Here is a 20,058-nt window from a genome sequence, read left to right as displayed (position 1 = left end):
TCTTCGTTAAGGCGTTGGGGATTCTTCTCGGATGCTCGGTCCTCAAGGCCTGTTCTCCGTGGATCGTCTAGTTATTCTGGGTGTTCGTTGACGGATACGGTGTCACAAATGGCAAATAAAGAATGTACATATATAGGGATCAACGCACATCAGCAACAAAACTCCGAAGGTTGGTTAATATAATATATATTTCGGAAATTCATAAAAGAAGTATTTACAGCATATACATATAGTTGGCAATTAATTCAAGCAAACAGTTAGTTCTACAACTGAGCTTCTGTTGTTGAAATACCTGGTCGGTATCGCGGACTTTGCGTAATTCTCGTTAAGTGATCGACACGTTATAAGCGTTGAGTTATCAGGCAACAAGCGAGGGGGGGAGAGAGAGAGGTGATTCTGCCGAGACGAACAAGTCGACTTTGACTCTGATTCCGGACTCTCTCTTCTTCTGTTCTCTGACTTAATCTCTGATTTTTCATTTCTTTTATAATACAATTATGGAATGATGACGACACCCATGTTCGTCATCGACCAATCAAATTGCTTGATTATAATTCGACGGGGCCTTTTCTCATTGGTTGATTATACTTCGACAGGGCCCTTTTTCATTGGTCCATTTCCAAAATTGGATTGACTCCTCCCTTAATTAACGCCCAACTTACACGTTGTATTAATTAACTCCTCCCTGGCTTACTAATGGAATTTCCCCCTATCCAGGAAAATTATTTTTCCTTTGACTTAAAGCAAATCACGCGATTTTATTTGTTTTAAAATTATCTATTGATCTCACTTTTCGCTTTGATAATTCAAAGGAATTTTAGTTTATCTTTGAATTAAGTTCTGGTTGTCGGCCATTCTATTATATCAGACATTTTGTTTACGTCAAAAGACCAAGAATGCATTTGTCGCTTTGAACTTATCGGACAACACATTTTCCCATCCGAGCAAAAATATTTCATAAATTCCCTTTTTTCGTTCGACCTGATTCACCAAATGACAATTCTCGATACGTTATTTTATTGTTTTGAAATTTCGGACAATTAATTTTTTTTCCTATTCTTTGTTCTAAAACATAATGCCGAGTCACTGCGTGTGTTTCTCTTAGATCAAAAACAACCCGACTTTTCAACTTGTCAAATTCACAGGTCAACTTTGGCTCATAGTTTTGCCAATTGCGGGTGTGAAATCCCCACCCCTCCGGCTACTGTACCACTATGATTCCGGCCATCGTAGATCAAAAATATTTTATGCATTCTTTTTCGCTTTTGAAGTCTAGAATGTGATTTAACCTCTCGCTACAAAGGCACTCTTGCCGCCGCCATTTCAACAACAGACTTAGCTTAGAATTTATTCACAAAAAAAAAATTAATAATAATTTTTTTATTGCCTCAACCCGATCATCGTCCGGGAACAAAAAATTACTTTTAACCAAAAGAAACGTCACATCAACCCTACAGGTCTGATGTGGCCTCTCTTTAGTGTTACACATACATTTTCGCTTTTATATTTATAGATTACAAACTAACTTATCTCTTATTTTCAGTTAACTTTCGCTATTTCAAATTAGAAAACGTTAAATCAAGAATATGCAATAATTTTTTTTTTTTTTAAATATTGTTCTAGCAGATCATCTATCATTTTTGGTAATTTTTGAAATTTTAGCTAATTTTAAGACAACATGTAATCACGTAAAAGTATTTTTACTGAAAATGCATTTATATCCAATTATAATATGCACAAATTTTCCATAATAGATGAAAAGTGATTTCAATTTTGATAAAAAGTAACTGGTAGGGTTTTTAAATAAAGACTGAATTGGGGGGGGGATGGAGGTAATTTTGCTATGAAAAAAGTTCCAATACAACTAATAAGGCATTTTATAGCAAAATTTAAATAAATTTTTTTTTCAGTGGTCATCATTGTAAAATAATTCATCATAGCTGGTCTAATTTTCAAAAGATTAAACTGTTTACAACGTCAGCATCTGTTTTACAATACCGAACCCCGATCCAAAAATTAAAAGAAAAGAAATTATGGTGTTGTAAAATTATTATCTAATTCAGATAATCCCAAATAATTAAAACTTTTGTGAGATTTTAGAATGCTATAATTAATATGGAGAGTGGGAGCATTAGAAACACTTAAAATTCATCACATCAAATTCCTTTGTAAAATAGCTCTTCAGAAATAAAGTTTAAAATCAGCCATGTACATCATTATTATGGCTAAGAATTCCTATTAATAGAAACTATCTAAAAAAAACATAATAAAAATATAATTAAAACTAAAGCAAAAAACATCTATCCACAAACTAAATTTTCTTTACGATAACAAGGACATATGTGACCCTTTTTTTTTGTCTTTAGTGTAACAATTTTATTGTGGCATGAGTGATAGGAGAAGGTTAAAACTTACGAGCTGCTTTCCGAGCAGTGACTGTTGAAAGAACTTGTAAGGCAACATCGAGGACAGAATTCTCTTTTCTGGAATGCTTTAAGAATGGATTGGTCGGGGCCACATCCTCATTTTCATTATAAACACTAATATCATTCAATCCTTCAAAATGAGGAGAAAAAAAAAAAAAAAAAAATGATTCAATAAACTCACAAATTTCAAACATGGAGATGAGACATATTGTATACAGACATGCAAACTAAGGTTCACGTTCTGTAATGTTGTGTGGTACTCATACCTATAAATAGGCCAAAAGATAAAACAAAAAACTTTGGATTTTTTTACTCGAGACAAAATTTCCAGCAAGTCAGCAAAAATCTTTAGGCTAAAAACGTCACTCTCATTGATCCAAGAAAATTTAATTCTGAAAGGGAATTTTAATCTTTCAAATTTATTTTAGCATGAAGGTTTGTATTATATCAAATTATATTTGGATGATAAGTTTGTGAATATACTACAAAAAGTTACAATTGAATTTTATTGAGAACAATTTTTCCACCATTACTAATTCAGGAACTAAAACAACAGTTTATACTGTTTTAATTTCTTAAGCCAAATTTGCTAGTTAGCTTTATGTATTTTGTAAAAGTTTCATGTCAATCTTTTTGATTTTCCTTTCATATTGACAGGCTTGTTAATTCAAGAAAAACATTTTCCTTTTTTATTTCGTTGAAAAAATTTTTTTTTTAAAAAGCATGTCATTGAAAAACTTTGCTAATTTGTTGAAATTAAACAATTTTTCTGCAATAAATTAAGTTTTTCGAATAAGTTTAGATTAGAATTCCTTTCGAAAATGAAATTTTTTGAAACTATGAGAGTGAACTTGTTAGCAGCTACAAAGATATTGGCTAACTGACTTTAGCATCAAATAACCCCTGAAAAGTACATATTTTTTATATTTTTTTTTTTACTTATATTCACCCTAAACAATATCATGACAAGTAGGAACAACATAAAGGTTTTTCTCTTATTTTTGTTTTCCTAAATAATGCTAGTCTAGACTAACCCCCCCCTCCCAAATTGATCAAGTAACTTGTTTTTTTTTTAAGAAAATCAAATTTAATGATTTTTAATGATTAAAAAGTTTTCATCATTTAGAATACAAACAAAATCTCTGTAGTCGAAGTAAATTGTCACCCTTGATATTTTGCAAAATTTAAAAACATGGCACCTATAAGTTTCTCCCATCCAGTTTATCACAAAATTTAATTTTCTTAAATAAAAATCAAAAACTACTTGATCAAATTATGCGAGTTTTGGAATGTGCTCTCTTCGTTCTGTGACGAGTATGTACACCATAAAAACTTTTCTGTATTTTCTTTACTTAAAATTTTCATCATAAGTGCAAGTCTAAACAAACACTCGAATTTCTTAAACATCGATCAAAATATTCTTCATTGATTAAACTGTACATATTTTGCATACAATTGGTTTGTAGATTAATCTATTTTGTAGAAATATATTTTGTAAATAAACAGTTTCTATTTAACCCATAGCTGGAGCCCCTGACAAGCACAAATACTGTAGTGGTTGCTTAGAGGCAACTTCACATTCAAAGTTTCCAAAGTTGAGACCTTACAACTGGATGCAGTTCTGTGTCATATGTAGGGTGGTTGGAAGTAGCGAGAGTCTGAGTAGGCAGATTATAGAAAAAGACCAATTTGGTTATGAAGTAGAAATAGAAAATAGATTTTTTTTTTTTGTTCTCCATTTCTCAAAGAATCAGAAGAATTCATTATATATTAATATCTGAATGGTGTTCTTAACATTAAACAAAATTTCCATGAAGAGAGTTTGTTGTCATGAAGTTCCCATATGCTGTTTCCAGATTACTTCCTTGCAGGCTATAACATGGTCATTTTCAAATCTTATATCACTAAAAAATTGTCATAAACCAAAGTTTATTCATTGCATTCATTATTTTCTACTTGTTCATATTTATTATCATTCAAGTGCGTAGCAGAGCGTGACCGTGGGTATGGCAGCAGCAGCTGTACGACAGCCAACGTATGCAAATAACCGAGCCGTGTGCGAGGTGACATCACAGTGAGAAAGAAGGAAAGAAAACGATTATACATTAAAAAAAATAAAAATAAAAACGTGGACCAAGAAGAACAGAAATCTATGTGTTACACAAGTAGACTAAGAGTGACAGGAATTTGTTTGTTTGTTTAACCAGCGTATCAACCTTCTTTGGGTCATTTAATGCTGTATACAAGATTTAAATTTTTGATATTTTCAGAATCGATTTTCGCTGGGTATATTTGGGCAATGTTTTGGTATATTTTGTTATTTGATGGTTTTTATATTTTATGGTAAAGATTTGCTTGTTTTAAGAAATTTAGAATGGTTTTAGGATTTTCTTTATCAAAGAGTTCTTTTAAACTTGTAGCCTTGTAGTAGTGTTGACGAATTCGTGTGAGATCATGACAGTCAAGTAAAAAGTGTTTCACTGTGTAAGGTTCGTGACATGGTATACATTTGGGGGGGTTCTTCACTTTTTAGTAGATGGGAGTGAGTTATGTATGTGTGTCCTATCCGGATACGTGATAAGACTACTTCTTCTTTACGTGATTTTCTGGTATCTAGAGGGTTCTTTTTAAGTATAGGAGTAATTTGGAAGAGTTTGTTGTTTTGACAGTTGTTCCAATTTTGTTGCCATTTCTTTGTGATAAAACTGTTTATTGAATGTTTGTAATCCGTATATGGGACCTTTATGTCGTTTATTTGTAGCTTTAAGGAATTTTTGGCCACCATGTCAGCTTTATCATTTCCACGGAAACCGTAGTGACTGGGAATCCAACAAAAGAAGAAAGTTTTGTGTTGCAGGATAGAATGGATCTTTTGTAACAGTTTGATGAGTAGGGGTTTGTTTAATTTTTGATTTTTTATTGCTTCTAATACTGATAATGAGTCTACAAATATTATAAATTTTTTTGAGTTTTGGTTGATGATAATATCTAGAGCCAGGTTTATGGCTGTAATTTCTGCACTATAGATAGGAGTTATTTGGTAACCTTTTCTGCTGAATAGTGTTTTCTGAAATAGCGGCACATCCCACTTTGTTTTGATCTTTGGAACCATCAGTGTAAATGTGTGTCCAATTTGGGTAAGTATCCAGAATGTTGCTTAGTTTTTCTCTATAGTCTGCAGGGTGAGTATTGGATTTAGGATATATTGTCAAGTCTAGTATGACTTTAGGTTGATTTAACAGCCAGGGTGGGAGTTCTGGGAGATTTTCCTCGTGGGTGCTGGTTTGATCTATTGATCTATTCCATGTAGAGACCAAAGGGTTTAATTGCATTTTCTTTTTGTTTGAATAGATGTGTGTAGTTGGGATTGAAAGTGCATTGATAGGCAGAATTTTTGGGGTTTGATTAAGAGCAACAGGAAAAAAAAAGTGTCCTAAACATGGCCAGACAAAGACGAGTACCATGTGTTCAACGGCAAAGTCTTGTTAAATACATTCGAGTACAAGAAGACTTTTGAATAAGAGACAAGGCGTTATTCTGGAAATACCTGTAAATAAATGTTTGCTGTTTTTACTGAGAAAAAAAATTGAGTCAAATTCTTTTCTTGTGACTCTCTGCATACAATGTGTGGATCCTGCGTGTTGACATAACAACGACACTAAAACTGTTAATAGATTTTACTCTATATCCTAATTATAAAGTGGCTTTTAGCATAAATGTGATTACTTAGAAAAATTGGTTAACTTATGCAGAATAGTGAGATTACTAAACTGCTTTTCTTACTGAAAATGATGGACAATGTTTAAAACACTAGCAAACAGTTAAAATTGAAGGAAAAACATAATTATAATCGAAAATAGTTATTGTATGGTAATTTTAATAAAAAAATAAATAAAAAATTAAAAAAAGAAATGGTACGTGTGCAGTTTGCAAACTATAATGAAAATGGTATTTAGAAAACCATTCTTAACATGGGAGGGGGTTATTTTCACTATTCTGTACTTTCATCTAACAATTTAACAAACAAAAGATACCATAAAATAATTAAAAAGATATTGTTTGTCAATTGTCGGCTGTTGTGATTTCATTGGCTAAACCTTTTCGAATATGCTGATGATAACAGTTCCACGAGTATCAAAAAGTATTTTAAATTAAAAAAATAATGATTTGAAATTATTGATGGAATAAATTTTCAAGATTAAAAATTTTCAATTGTAGAGTGACGAATTCAAGAAACTCAAACTTACCAAAAAGCACCATGACACGAATAGGAATGCGTAATAATTCTGTCCGTTGATTTAATCTTTGTGTGCCTATTGTTATTTTGTATGAGTATTTAATAGCCTGTCCTCTGTATGATGGCGGTGAATCGGCTGGGATCACGTCTTTGTATTCATCTGGGAAGAAAAAAAAATTTCTAAAATGTATTTTTTTCAAGAAAAAAAAAAAAAAAACTTTCTAGGAGCAAAGTGTAATATCTGTTCTAAACATGATTCTGATACTTTTCATCTTTTCAGTCTTGGATCAGTGATAGAAAAATTCTCTCAATTTTTATTTTTGTCCTAATCCTGAGATCCTCTTTTTGTGGAGCTGGATTTTCCGTATATATATATATATATATATATATATATATATATAATTATGAAAATTACATATATGTATATGTTTATATGTTTTAATAATAGCTCTTATTGGTAACAAAATAACAACAAAAATTAACTTGATATTTAGACGCTAAAAACTGTACATATTTTCAGGGAAGGCTTCATAGTTCAGTGGTAAAATGCTAGACTAAAGACAGTGTAGTTGTGAGTTCGATCCTTACCAAAGTTGAGCTATTCTGATGATTGCTATTTAGCAAAAGAAGGAAAAAAAGAAAGTGCATCCATGGATAACATGTAAAAAAATATAATAATAAAAATGTGCTCCATCAAAAAGGGGGACTTATAATGCATGCATTTGTGTGCAAGGGAACAAAAACTATCACTTGTGCAGATAAATTTGAATACAGTGGCAGCGTTCCTATGCTGCTATCGCTAATCTATATATCTATAAAAGTGAATGTGTGTGTGTGTGTGTCTGTGTATATTTCCTTACACAATAACTCTGTCAAAGTTCAATGATTTAACCTTTGAGAACTCTACCAAACTCCTCCGATAATTTTGGGTATAAACACTTGACATTTTAGATATAGGTTCTTTCGACATGGATCTAACTTAATAACTGGATTAGAGCCCAAACCAATAAATTTTAAGGGGTCATAATAGGGGTCAAAGTTTAAAAAATTGACCTTTTTTTTTTTTTTTTTTTTTTTTTTGCTCAACATACACCTCTAAACACCCAGGCAACGCCGGGCTTAAATGCTAGTATATCTATAAAAGTGAAAGTGTTTGTGTGTGTGTGTGTGTGTCTGTGTACATTTCCCTACACAATAACTGTCAATTTTTTAGTTTACAGACTCGACATTTGATATACAGGGTATTGAGATTTGGAAAAGTCTTTGTAATCTGTTTTTGGCCAGAAATTTGGGTGTTAAGGGGTCAAAGTTCAACAATTTGACCCTTGAGAACTCTACCAAACTCCTCCACCAATTTTGAGTATAAACACTTGAAATTTTAGATATAGGTTCCTTGGACAATAACTTGATTTGAGCCCAAACAATAAATGTTAAGGGATGATGATAGGGGTCAAAGTTAAAAAAATTTAACCTCTTCAGTCTCTACCAAATTACTTAGATACTTTCTGGTCTAAACATTTGAAATTTTACATAAAGGGTATTCAGAGATAGGGAAAGCTTTTTAATCGGTTTGGGTCGAAAATTTGAGCTACCAATATATAAATGTATGTATGTATGTTTGTTTGCATGTCTGCCTAAAACTTTCGTCATGTTTTTTTCCCCTGTTCTTTTCCTCCTTCACGGTACGAGTTCGAACCTGCCTTTCTACTACCACTTTTCTTTTTTTTTGCTCAACACACACCTCCAAACACCCGGGCAACGCCAGGCACCCATGCTAGTATATCTATAAAAGTGAAATTGTGTGTGTGTGTGTGTGTGTGTACATTTCCTTACCAAACTACTGTGTCAATTTTCAGTCTACAGACTCGAAATTTGACATAAGGGGTATTGAGATTTGGGAAAATCTTTTTAATCCGTTTTCGAACAGAAATTTGGCGGTCAAAGAGTCAAAGTTCAACGATTTGACCTTTGAAAACTCTACCAAACTCCTTCTCCAATTTTGGGTCTAAACACTTGAAATTTTAGATGTAGGTTATTAGGACATGGATCAAACTTTTTAATTTGATTTGAGCCCAAAACAATAAATGTTGAGGGGGTCAGAATTGGGGGTCAAAGTTTAAAAATATTTGACCTATGTGGTGGTCTCTACCAAATTACTCAGCCAATTTTTGGTCTAAATATTTGAAATTTTACATAAAGTGTATTCCGACATAGGGCAAGCTTTTTAATCAGTTTTTGGCCAAAAATTTGACTGTCAAGGGGTCAAAGTTCAGAAGATTTGACCTTTGCAGTCTCTACAAACTATTCAGCCAATTTTGGGTCTAAACATTTGCAATTTTACATAAGGGGTATCAGACATGCAGCAAGCTTTTTAATCAGATTTTGGGTGAAAATTTGGTTGCCAAGAGGTCAAAGTTCAAAGAGTTGACCTTTGCAGACTATCAAACTCCTCCGCCAATTTTGGGTCTAAACATTTGAAATTTTAGATGTAGGTTACCTGGACACGAGTCAAACTTTAATATATATATATGCACATAAAGTTATGAACAGTACATAGAACCAGAGCAAAGCTGGGCTGAACTGCTAGTAAAAATCAAAAATTAATTTTTATATAAGTTGATCGACTTGATTTGAAAACTTCAAATGAGAAATTTCAGCTAATTTTTTTTTGTTTGTTAAAAAAACAAAAAAAAAAAAAAAAAAAAAAAAAAAATGGTTTCATTGAAATTTGCACAAAAATTTGTAAAATATGTAGTAAGATAGTACATGGGATGCATTAGCTGATGTACAAAAGAAAAAGTTCCACTTTAAAATTAGATTACGTAAAAAGAAAATTTCTGCTTCAAAATCAAGGTGAGAAATGTAGCAAATGTGTCCAAGAAAGTGACATAAGAGAGGAATGAGGTGGAAGAAATTAAACTAGACAGCAGTTTAGGTTTTGCCTATAGTACCGAACAGACATTTTGAAGGTCTTACACCGCCTATCAAGAGATGGGTGGTTGGAAAACTAATTATCTTTAATGATACTGAGAGCAATTAAGAAATAATAAATCAAAAGGATTAATCTTAAAACGAACGTGTACTGTTATTAACAACTATTACACTTACTATTAAAGAGAGGTTGCTACAAGAAGAAATACTCTACTGCTACCACAACTATTACACTTGCTGTTAACAACAAAAAATATGATCGAGAACAACTGTACTTTGTTAATTTATCACTGTGACTTTATGTCAACAAAACTTCTATGTGATCAAAGAGTCTGACGGATCATGATGACTACGCAACAAATTCAGTGTTGCTATATTTGAGAAAAACAACCAAGATAAGGAAAACTGCGATTAAAAAAGATGCATATGTTTGAAGCATATAGTAAAAAAAAAGGGGGGGGTCTTCATTATTGTAGTGAAATTTGAAAAATTGAATTTCATGTGAAACTAATAGTATCTACTGAATTGTCATGTCACAGTAATGCACATATCCAAAAACTAGGAAAAATTATAAGGTAGAAAATCAATTATTAATGAAAATAGTTTTCAAAGACAATTAGTGAAAATCGAGTTTTGCAAGAAAAAAAAAAAAAAAAAAAAAAAGAAACTGGAGAGTTCTAATTGTAACAAAAAGGAGGTAAAGGTGGGCAAACAATGTTAACTAAACATCTCTGATGCAATAGCCCATATTTTAAAAGTATATCTGTTTTCCTGTAATCATCCACTGTCTTAAATAACTCTTCCATTTGAAATAAACCTATGTTTAAGTGAAACTGTTTAGATGACAAAGACAACTTGGATTATCAACCAGTGTATATAATAATTTATATGCACCAGATATCAACATAGCAACAAATACGCGATAAACAATGTAATAAACAGTTTTATCATTAAATTTGAGAGTACAACATCACTTACATTGTTTGGATTCCCCTGGGGCTAGTTTGAGGTCGCAGAATAAGATTTTTGGTTTAGTTGAAAGTACAGTACATCCTTTTTCACCTAAAAAAAATAAATAATAAAAAATAAAAAAATAAAAACACAAACAAATTATTCCCACATTTTTTATACTGGTAATGGCATCATCGTGATCAAGTTCACCCCCTCCCTCCAAACAAATGCAGCGTCTAACCATTGCAGCTGACTTCTGCAGATACAGAGCCAGGTCACATGATATGCCTAGCCAATGTCCACTTCATAATTGAAGACCAACTATTTTTGGACCTTATAGTATTACTAAATCTCTACAGATTGTTGCTGTCCAGATCTTCAACTGCCCATTACTAATCGAATAAAGAAGAGGCAGAAAAAAATCTTGTGGATGAGCTCTCCTGAGTGCCAAGCCGAATGTGCAAACCATTTTAGACAGTATTGGAAAAGGATGGACCGCAAGGGTCAAAGATTCAATTGTTGATAGCAATTTTGGGTTGGTACTAAATCCACATGGTGACAGCACAGAATGCAGCAAAAGCAGTCGTTGTCCACACACATTTCTTGTTATGAACTAACTTTCACTGGAATAATAAGGATGGACTATAGCTGCACATGTCCACAGATTAAAGAAAAAATAAAAACTATTAAAAATTAAGATTTCTTTAAAAACGAATATTCACAAGCAGACTTAAACGTATAATTAAACCTTTCTTGTATTATTTGGATTCTTCGTACAACGGTTCTTATCTTGAGTGCCATTTTCAGAATGTTTTGGTTCATATAAACTCCGACCTTCTTCAGGTGTATCTTATTCAACTCTGAAATCTGCATGGAATTCTGAACGGAACCCATTATTTAATTTATGGGGGTAATATGAGAATACATCTACCCCCACCCTCGACAGCTCATTGACCCAAAGTTGTGTGCCGTGAATTTCTTCTCGATCTTGTTTTCATGGCTGTATCATCATTCTTGGCCATTGAGGGGAGCGCACAGGCTCACAAATAGAAAAATAAAATAAAACACAGATACTTTTTGTAAACATTGGTTCGACTGAGTTTATGAGCAACACCATTGTGGGGAAAACTGCCCTCTAAGCATTAACGTTCACATCTACTGCCAAGGCTGCATTTTTTCAGTCAGTTGGTTAGCTCATTTCCCCATCTGCTCGAAGCCACAATTCGTCTTCAACTGCGACCAAATTCCAACTGTTGTTAAGTATCCAACTCATGACTTAACTTTGTCCGTTGCCAAAAACCACTTCCAACCGAATACTGTCATAAAAATATCAACACCCCTTGCCAATCCTAAAGTACCCAAAAACCAAATCTAAATATATCTACATCCATTGTTCCATGCTTTTGTTACCATTACTCTGACCAACAATTCCATGTCAAGTTTCTTTCGTCTACCTTCCTATCTATTGTCTATTGATAAATCCTATTTCCCATTTCTTTTGTTATCCAATAAAATTTACTTTTTTTCTTTTTTTTTAAAATTATATATCCTTTTTCTTTTTTCTCCTATTTCCTAGCACATGGGGGCGAGGAGAATTGACATGCATCACAGTAGCATGCTCTTGTTCCATCAGCCATGACTGGATAGAGGTAAATAAGTAATTCGTAATTGTATTTTTTTGATCGCCCATACTGACAACTTTAAGAAGGTCACTACGGGTCCTTGCGGACAATTCTAGTACAAATTTTAGGAACCTTAAACCTATTTTATTTTTAGATGTAAATGTCACTATTACTACATATTACATTTATTACCATCTGCTTATCACTATATATGTTATCTATCATATATTAATTAAATAAAGGGTTGTGTTCAAAATTCTATGCACATTCCCGAATTTGACAAGAGTCATCTGAAGAACACTTAAGGTTACATTGATCGAAACGTTGTGAATTATATAAAGAATTCTGTTCTAAATTTTGTGCAGATTTCTGAGTTTGATGGTAAGATTTCTGAGTTCGACAAGAAATATCAACCAAAACGTGAAAATAACACTCAAGATGAGAACAGTAGCCCAAAGAATCCAAATAATACGAATAACTAATCCTTATCTCAATTTAGAAATGTAAGCCTTTTTTGTCAGCAAATAAAATTTATTTTTTAAATTTAAAATACACTGTCAACTCAAGTCCATTAATATGTCACATTGATATCATGTATGCACAGCTTTTCATTGGCAACTCATTTTTTTCTTGGAGAAAATAGACATTGTTGTCTCTTAAACAGAGTTTATTTTACAATGAACAAACTTTTGAAATTGTTTCTGTGTTAAATAGAACGTCTTTGAGATTAGATTTTTATTGATTTTTATCGATTTTTATTGATTTCTGTTTCATTCAAACATGTTATGTACCTTACCTTTGTTTGGAACAAAAGAGGTTTCACAGCCTGTTGTTGAAACTTCTTCAGTAGATAAATTTGTTGACGTTGGAAGTGACACCCGTGATTCGCTAACTGTACGTTGGCAGTGAATTTGAACACTGGCCCAAGCCAGAATATCAAACTGTTTCCCACTGAAAGACAAAATACATTTTTGACAATTGAGGAGAGTAAAAAAAAAAGCACAACTCCAGGAAAAGAAAACAAACCAGAAAAAAATAAAAATAAAAAATAACTTAAAGGGTCTTGACGTATGAAAGGCCTTTTATATGGTTTGGCATAAAGGTCCACTTCATAAGATTTTTAACAACGAAATATTGGTACATGTTCTCAAACATCAAGTCCTTCTCTCTAATAGGTTCATAAAAGTAGTTGTTTATAGGCAAAAGTCTGAAGCTCAGTATTAATTCTGGTGTACCTCATGGATCCATTTGGGTACAACTGATTTTCATCAATGATCATCCCAATCACATTCTAAAATCATTTGTCAACATTTATGAAGATGACGTGATCATCTTTAGCAATGCTTCTGAGAATATTAATGATCAAGTTCTTTCTGATTCTCTATCTTCTGGTCTAGTGCACATCATTCGATGGAGAAAAAGAGGTTATATTATGTTTTTTTTTTTATCAAGCCATGGTCATAAAACTGCTGGCAATAGACAGAGGCCACTAAGCTAATTAAGAAATGCATAAAACTTAGGAACATCATAATAGCCAATACAGAACTCTGAAAATGTCACAGTGATACATGTTCATCTACACAATTCTAAGGAAGTATGTTCAGAACTGCTGTGAACAATGCAGAAGGAGATCGCTAGTACATCTGAGCAAACACCAGTGTGATTATGCAGAGAGGCTGCTGTGAATGTATATCGTTACAGGTTTGGTCTATTCAGCTGCAGCACAGTGTGGTATTTAAGCATTGTGGTGGGGCAAGGACCATGAAATAATCTGTAGGCAACAGATGCAACTGTCACATTCAGAATGTAAGTAGACAGCAAATCTAATCAAAGCAGATCATATACTCCAGAGGAAACAGGGTTGTGGCAGGGAATATGTAAGCATGATGTAAATGCATGCATCAGAGAATTTGATGGCATGACGCAGTAGATGCTCAAGAAAATCAAAGAACATTCTGCCAACTCTGGTGAACACTAGGAACTCATACTCCAAGTGGGGATGAATCATTGCCTTATAAAGTCCAGTCAGCAAATGCCATTCATGAGTAATTTGGTTGCTCTAGATATGCAACACGTAAAGCTCCTTATTAACCTTATTGGATATACGTACAAGGCAAGTGGTCATTAAATCTCAGATTGCTAGATATTATTACTCCTACATAGTTATATTTTTTGAGAATGGCCCAAATGCATCTTGAAATCAAATCCTATGGATATGAACAGGAGAGAGATATCTCGAGGACAATAGCACAACTATTTTTGTAGGGTTGAACACCATGCCTCAGTCTCCTGCCCACTCATATGCAAAAATAAGCAGCAACTTCAGGTCTGTCGATGCTATGTAAGGGTCTGGGTGTGACACAGAAATTTGTGCATCATCAACATAAAAGCTTGGAAACATAGTCAAGTTGTCACAGTTAAAATAAGATGTTGCACTGCCCATTAATGTCAGCAGGTAGTTGATGAAGACCAAAAATAACATTGGTGCAATAACACTTCCCTGCAGTACCCCAGCTGAGACAGAAAACTCATCTGACAAACAGCCAGTGACTAAAGTATCCTGCAGCCAATCAGACAGATAATTGCAGATCCAAGAGAAGAGCTTGCCCTGTCGCCAAATGAGGGTAGTTTCTGCTGCATGGCCGAGTAAGGAACAGTTCTAAATGCATTGGTAAGATCTAAAAACGCTAAGCTTCTCTCCTTTCACCAGCAATGCTCTGATCCTCACTTTATGCTAATTGAAATGAATGGCTCTCACCTTGAGGAAGCTTCCTGCTTTGATAAGCTTCTGAGACTGACCCTCACTTCAGACCTCTATTGGAAAACTTACATCAAATCTGTTGCAAAAGTTGCTGGAAAAATGGTTTGAATCACTTGACTATTTCAAAACAACATCTCACCGATGCAATCCTCTACTTGTATAAGTCAAGTACGTTCTAAGATGGAGAACTATTGCCACATCTGATCACCTTTTCCTGCCTTGAAAGAATACGAAACTAACTTCGAAATCTAGTGGATTATGTCTTCTTCCCCATCCTACAGCATCTTTCTCACAGAACATGTTAATTTCTCTACTCTATAGCTATTATCATAACAGATGCTCACCAACCTATGTCTCCATCCCCTGTAAAACATTTACATGAAAAACTCATCAAGCAATAACCATTTCATTTTTCCCATCCGTGTACTTAAAACTAAGTGAAATTTTCATGAGCAAAGTTTCTTTCCTGAAACTGCTCGTCTGTGAAAATTCTTGCTGAGTTACCCCCCTTAAATAGTCAATTTCTGACCAGTTACCAACATAGTTATTAATCCCCTCAGTGTTTTACTGTCTACTTGTAAAACTCAATAACTCTTATCCTATAGTTGTATTTCGGCTTTAACTCATTAAAATAATTAAAAAAAAGACAAGTGAAGCATACATAGTCCCCCGTTAGTACACAGTAATCGAGGCATAAAAAAAATTACTAAGTTCAGCATTGCCCCCCCCCCTCCGCCTCCCATTTAGCCCCGAAAGTCCTCAAAGGATGTCAAATCCTGGTAGAAATGAACAAGTGGTGCAGTTTTAGGCCTTAACATATGTAAATTTGAGTTCTGCACCATACAAAAAAAGAAATGACTAAGTCCATCATTTGCACCCCCACCCTATTTAGCCCCAAAAGTCCCCAAGGCATTAACATATTTAAATTTTAAGTTCAGCACCATGCAAAACTGGTAAATAGACATACACAGAAAATTTTGTACAAACATGGTCAAATAATCCCAAAAATGGAGTGTTTTCACGAGTATTAGCCCTAAAAGAGCTGCTGAGGCACAACCAAGATTTATCGTGAAGTATAGACAAACAAAATTATATAGAAATCAGTTAGTTACAATTTTTCAGAAAGTTTTATAAAAGCCAAGGCATCAATTTTTTTTGATAAGCACAGAAGTGTCAATTTTAGCCATTTTAACCTGAAAAGCACCACTAGGGGAGGCAACCGGAGTTTTCCCAGAAAATCAGTTCTGTTACTTTTTTACTCATATCATGTTTAATGTTGGTGCAAAATTTCAATAAATTCCAAGGTGTAGTTATTGAGAAAAGTGCTGACGGACAAACGGACAAGGGTGAATTTATAGGTCCACTCTCCTTTTGTCGGGGAACCAAAAATTCTGAGAATATAATCACCGATTTCCTTGTGATGAATCTTGTCAAACTTGGGAATCTTTCTGTCAAACTCAGAAACTTGGATGAAATTTAGAACTGACCTTAATCCAGGAGTATAGATTGTTCTCAATCTCAATCATGACCTGTTAATGCACATGTTTTTTACAACTGTCTTACATTTTTGTCCTTTATTGACTGTTGATTGCTAATTTATTGAAATTTAAAAAAAAAAAAAAAAAAAAAAACATTTTAAAAATCCTATTAAAAAAGTACTTTAAGTGAAATGAGATTTGATAAAAAAATGTTCACTACTATATAATAAAAAGTATGTGGCCAATTTCCTCCCTCTGTGCATTCACCATGTAATCAGCACTGTCTACTTGCTGATTTTGTAGATGTAACTATTAGGTTTTTATTATTTATGAATTAAAAAAAAAAACAAACTTTTTTACAAGAATCATTAATCAATCTTTGGACCAGAACTTTGGACTAGATTTTATAAATATTTGGATATTTGTACAAACCAATATTTAATCTACCAAGTCAATACTAACGATTTATTATAAATAAAATACATTTTTTTATCACCGGATTTATTAAATAAATTAGTAAAGTAAAATTAAAATACTGAAGTTAAAACTAAATTGAATGGTACTTACTGAGTTTCATTATCTGGAAGCGCCGAATTGGAAAATGTAACTATACAATGGATTGTCTCCCCTGCCAAATAGACAGGTCCTCGCATTAAGCTGGCTACAACATCAATCATCTTCTAATGCTATTAGAAATAAAATGGAAGACACCTAAAAAGACAAAAATAAAAATATTTATTCATAAAATTATAAACAAAGAAAAAAATTAAAAATAGCATTTAAGATGCATTTTTTTTTGCATATAATTTATAGAATCCATCCTCTCCATTTTTAATTTAAGAGCCCTTATGGCAAAGCATGCTACACTGTGCCAGTTGGCACAGTTTAATATTCAAATTTAAAATCGTTAAATACAATTTAGGCGCGCAGTGCAATTGATTGTTTCGGCGCGTTAAAAAAATGAAAAATGACACCCACGCAAATTCCGGCGTGACCTTTATATACCAAAGGTGCGTACGTAGTTGAAAGCACCCCATGTGATGTCTTCCGTCCAATGGAATTCCTCCTAGGACACATTTTAAAACTGATTTTCTAGAGCTCGTTTGGAGCCAATCAAATCAAATATAAACATGCACAAACACAAAATCTATCTCTTTAGTCTCTTAGCCTTTCGAGCATTCTTTCGTCTCTTTAAACTCTTCCGACTCATTCAACGTTTTCTCATATGGACTTACCACGTGTGCAAACATCAATTATTTCATTTCCACTGCTCCGTGCATTAATACTCTTTTAACAGACGAACATTAATATTGTCAATGTTACAAATTCGAACATTCAAAGAACACAAAAAAGAGACTCTCCATCTTTCATATGAACTCAAAAAAAGGAACTCTGAAATATTGAGAACTATGTTTTAACTTGTTATTGTTTGTTATTTCTATTCCAAAAATAAACCTCCGTTTGTGTTGCACATAAGATTTCTTATTTTTATTTTTATTATTTGTGGAGGAAGTCAGTTCCCAAAAAAAAGGCCAGGCGACCCCCACAAGTTGGTGACCCGACGCAGAAATCATATGCACAACGGAATCTTATAAACTATTAAACAACCATGACTCAGCGGCAAAAGTGACAATTTTTTTTCGACCACAATTTCAAGCTCCGCGTCATCGGAAAAAGTCAGTTGACAGTTTAAAGGCTCGGAAATCACTTTCGAGCGAAGAAAACAAACATGGAACCTTCCTGTGTTGAAAAACCTCTGGCAACGTTAATGGTAAATATACCAGTATTTAATCCTACCAACATAAAGACCTGGTTTATCCAAATCCAGGCCCTTTTCGACGCAAAGCGGATAACGTCTCAACGAACCAAATACTGTTACTTGGTGGAAAAACTCCCGGCAGACGTCGTCGAAGAGGTGGCGGATTTATTGGAGAATGTGCCAGAAGACAACCCATATGACGAACTTAAGGAGGCCATCTTACGACGGACGGGCTTTTCAAACGAAACAAGGTTACGCAATCTTTTCACCCAAGTAGAATTGGGAGATCGCACTCCGTCACAACTTTTGCGATACATGCGTACATTGCTAGGGGACAACAAAATGTCCGAAAATATAATGAGAAGTCTGTGGCTGGATAAACTTCCAGACACAACAATACAAATTTTAGCACCCACAACGGAAGAGACAAATATTGAAAAACTCGCCGATATGGCAGATCGAATCCATGAAAATCTGAGGCACCGCAAAGTAAACTCAGCACAAGCACAGCAGAAACAGACGTGCGACGACGATATATCGGGACTAAAAATGACGGTCGAAAATCTTACTCGACAAGTGCAGGAATTAATACAAATAAACCATCGTTACTCATTTAATAAACGATCGGACTACCGAAAACGAAGTCTTAGTAGAGGTCGAAGCAACACACGGGAATGAGCGAACAAAATCTGTTTTTACCACAAAAAATTCGGCACACAAGCTCGGCGTTGCACTTATCCTTGTTCTTTTAAAAACAAGAATCAGGGAAACGAATATTCCGGCCAGTAGAGACGACGACTGTCGCTGGATTTTCCACTAAAGGTCGTCTATTTTTTATTCGTGATAATAATCATAGATATAATTTCTTAATAGACACTGGAGCTGAAATCAGCGTGATACCACCTCTACGTAAACAAAAAGCTATTCCACAGCCTTACCACCTCCAAGCAGCTAATGGCACACAAATACCGACATACGGTGAAAAATATTTAGACGTCAATCTCGGCCTGCGCCGCACATTTCTGTGGATTTTTACCATAGCCAACGTGACGACACCAATATTAGGAGCAGATTTCCTAGCACGGTTTAATCTATTGGTAGACATGACTAGTCGCACACTGACTGATAACCAAACAAAAATCGTAATTAAAGGTATCACCATAAGATACCAGTCTACTGGGATTAGTTCTGCCTTACCTGAAGAGACGTACATTCGTCGGCTGTTTCAAAAATACCCACAACTTACTCAGCCATTCAAAGTCACGGATAATATTAAACATAATGCAAAGTATTATATTAAAACGAATAGACAGCCAGTCTACGCCACCCCCAGACGTTTGAAGCCGGATAAGTACAAGATCGCAAAAGACGAATTTCAACGCATGTTGCAACAAGGAATTATCTGACCTTCCAAAAGTGCGTGGTCATCTCCTCTACACATGGTACAGAAAGCAGACGCGACAACATGGCATCCATGCGGCGATTTCAGGAGATTAAATGCACAAACTGTACCGGATAGATACTCTATCCCACACATTCACGATTTTGCAATCGGACTGCAAAATGCCACGGTATTTTCCAAAGTGGATTTAGTAAAAGCGTATTACCAAATACCGGTGGCGGATGAAGATATCCACAAAACAGCACTGACCACACCATTTGGACTTTACGAATTCGTCAGAATGCCATTCGGACTTAGGAACGCTTGTCAAACCTTCCAAAGGTTAATAGACGAGGTTTTTAGGGACCTTCCATTCGTATTCCCTTACGTGGACGATGTCCTAATTGCTAGTAGAAACCTCGACGAACATAAACAACACTTGGAACAAGTTTTTCAAAAACTGTCCCATTACGGTTTAAAAATAAACTTGGACAAATGTATTTTCAGTCAGC

The 20,058-nt window shown here is 34.1% G+C and overlaps 1 protein-coding gene across 2 annotated transcripts in view; it reads right to left on the bottom strand.

Annotated features, from left to right (window-relative positions):
• LOC145268243 (RAB6A-GEF complex partner protein 2-like) overlaps window positions 1-20,058 on the bottom strand; it is a 64,101-nt gene that overhangs the window by 14,213 nt on the left and 29,830 nt on the right. For both annotated transcript variants that reach the window (XM_080123572.1, XM_080123581.1), the window contains exons 2-6: window positions 16,974-17,117; window positions 12,964-13,118; window positions 10,573-10,656; window positions 6,674-6,823; window positions 2,416-2,556 (exon numbers count right to left, since the gene is read on the bottom strand). In XM_080123572.1, coding sequence (XP_079979698.1) covers window positions 2,416-2,556; window positions 6,674-6,823; window positions 10,573-10,656; window positions 12,964-13,118; window positions 16,974-17,083 — 640 coding nt within the window. In that variant the 5' untranslated portion in view covers window positions 17,084-17,117. The remainder of the gene's footprint in view (window positions 1-2,415; window positions 2,557-6,673; window positions 6,824-10,572; window positions 10,657-12,963; window positions 13,119-16,973; window positions 17,118-20,058) is intronic.

The sequence above is a fragment of the Euprymna scolopes genome, chromosome 4, assembly GCF_053919585.1.
Source record: "Euprymna scolopes isolate OS-2025 chromosome 4, ASM5391958v1, whole genome shotgun sequence".
In the NCBI taxonomy this organism is placed as follows: domain Eukaryota; kingdom Metazoa; phylum Mollusca; class Cephalopoda; order Sepiida; family Sepiolidae; genus Euprymna; species Euprymna scolopes.
This window is presented reverse-complemented; position numbering and strand designations above follow the sequence as displayed.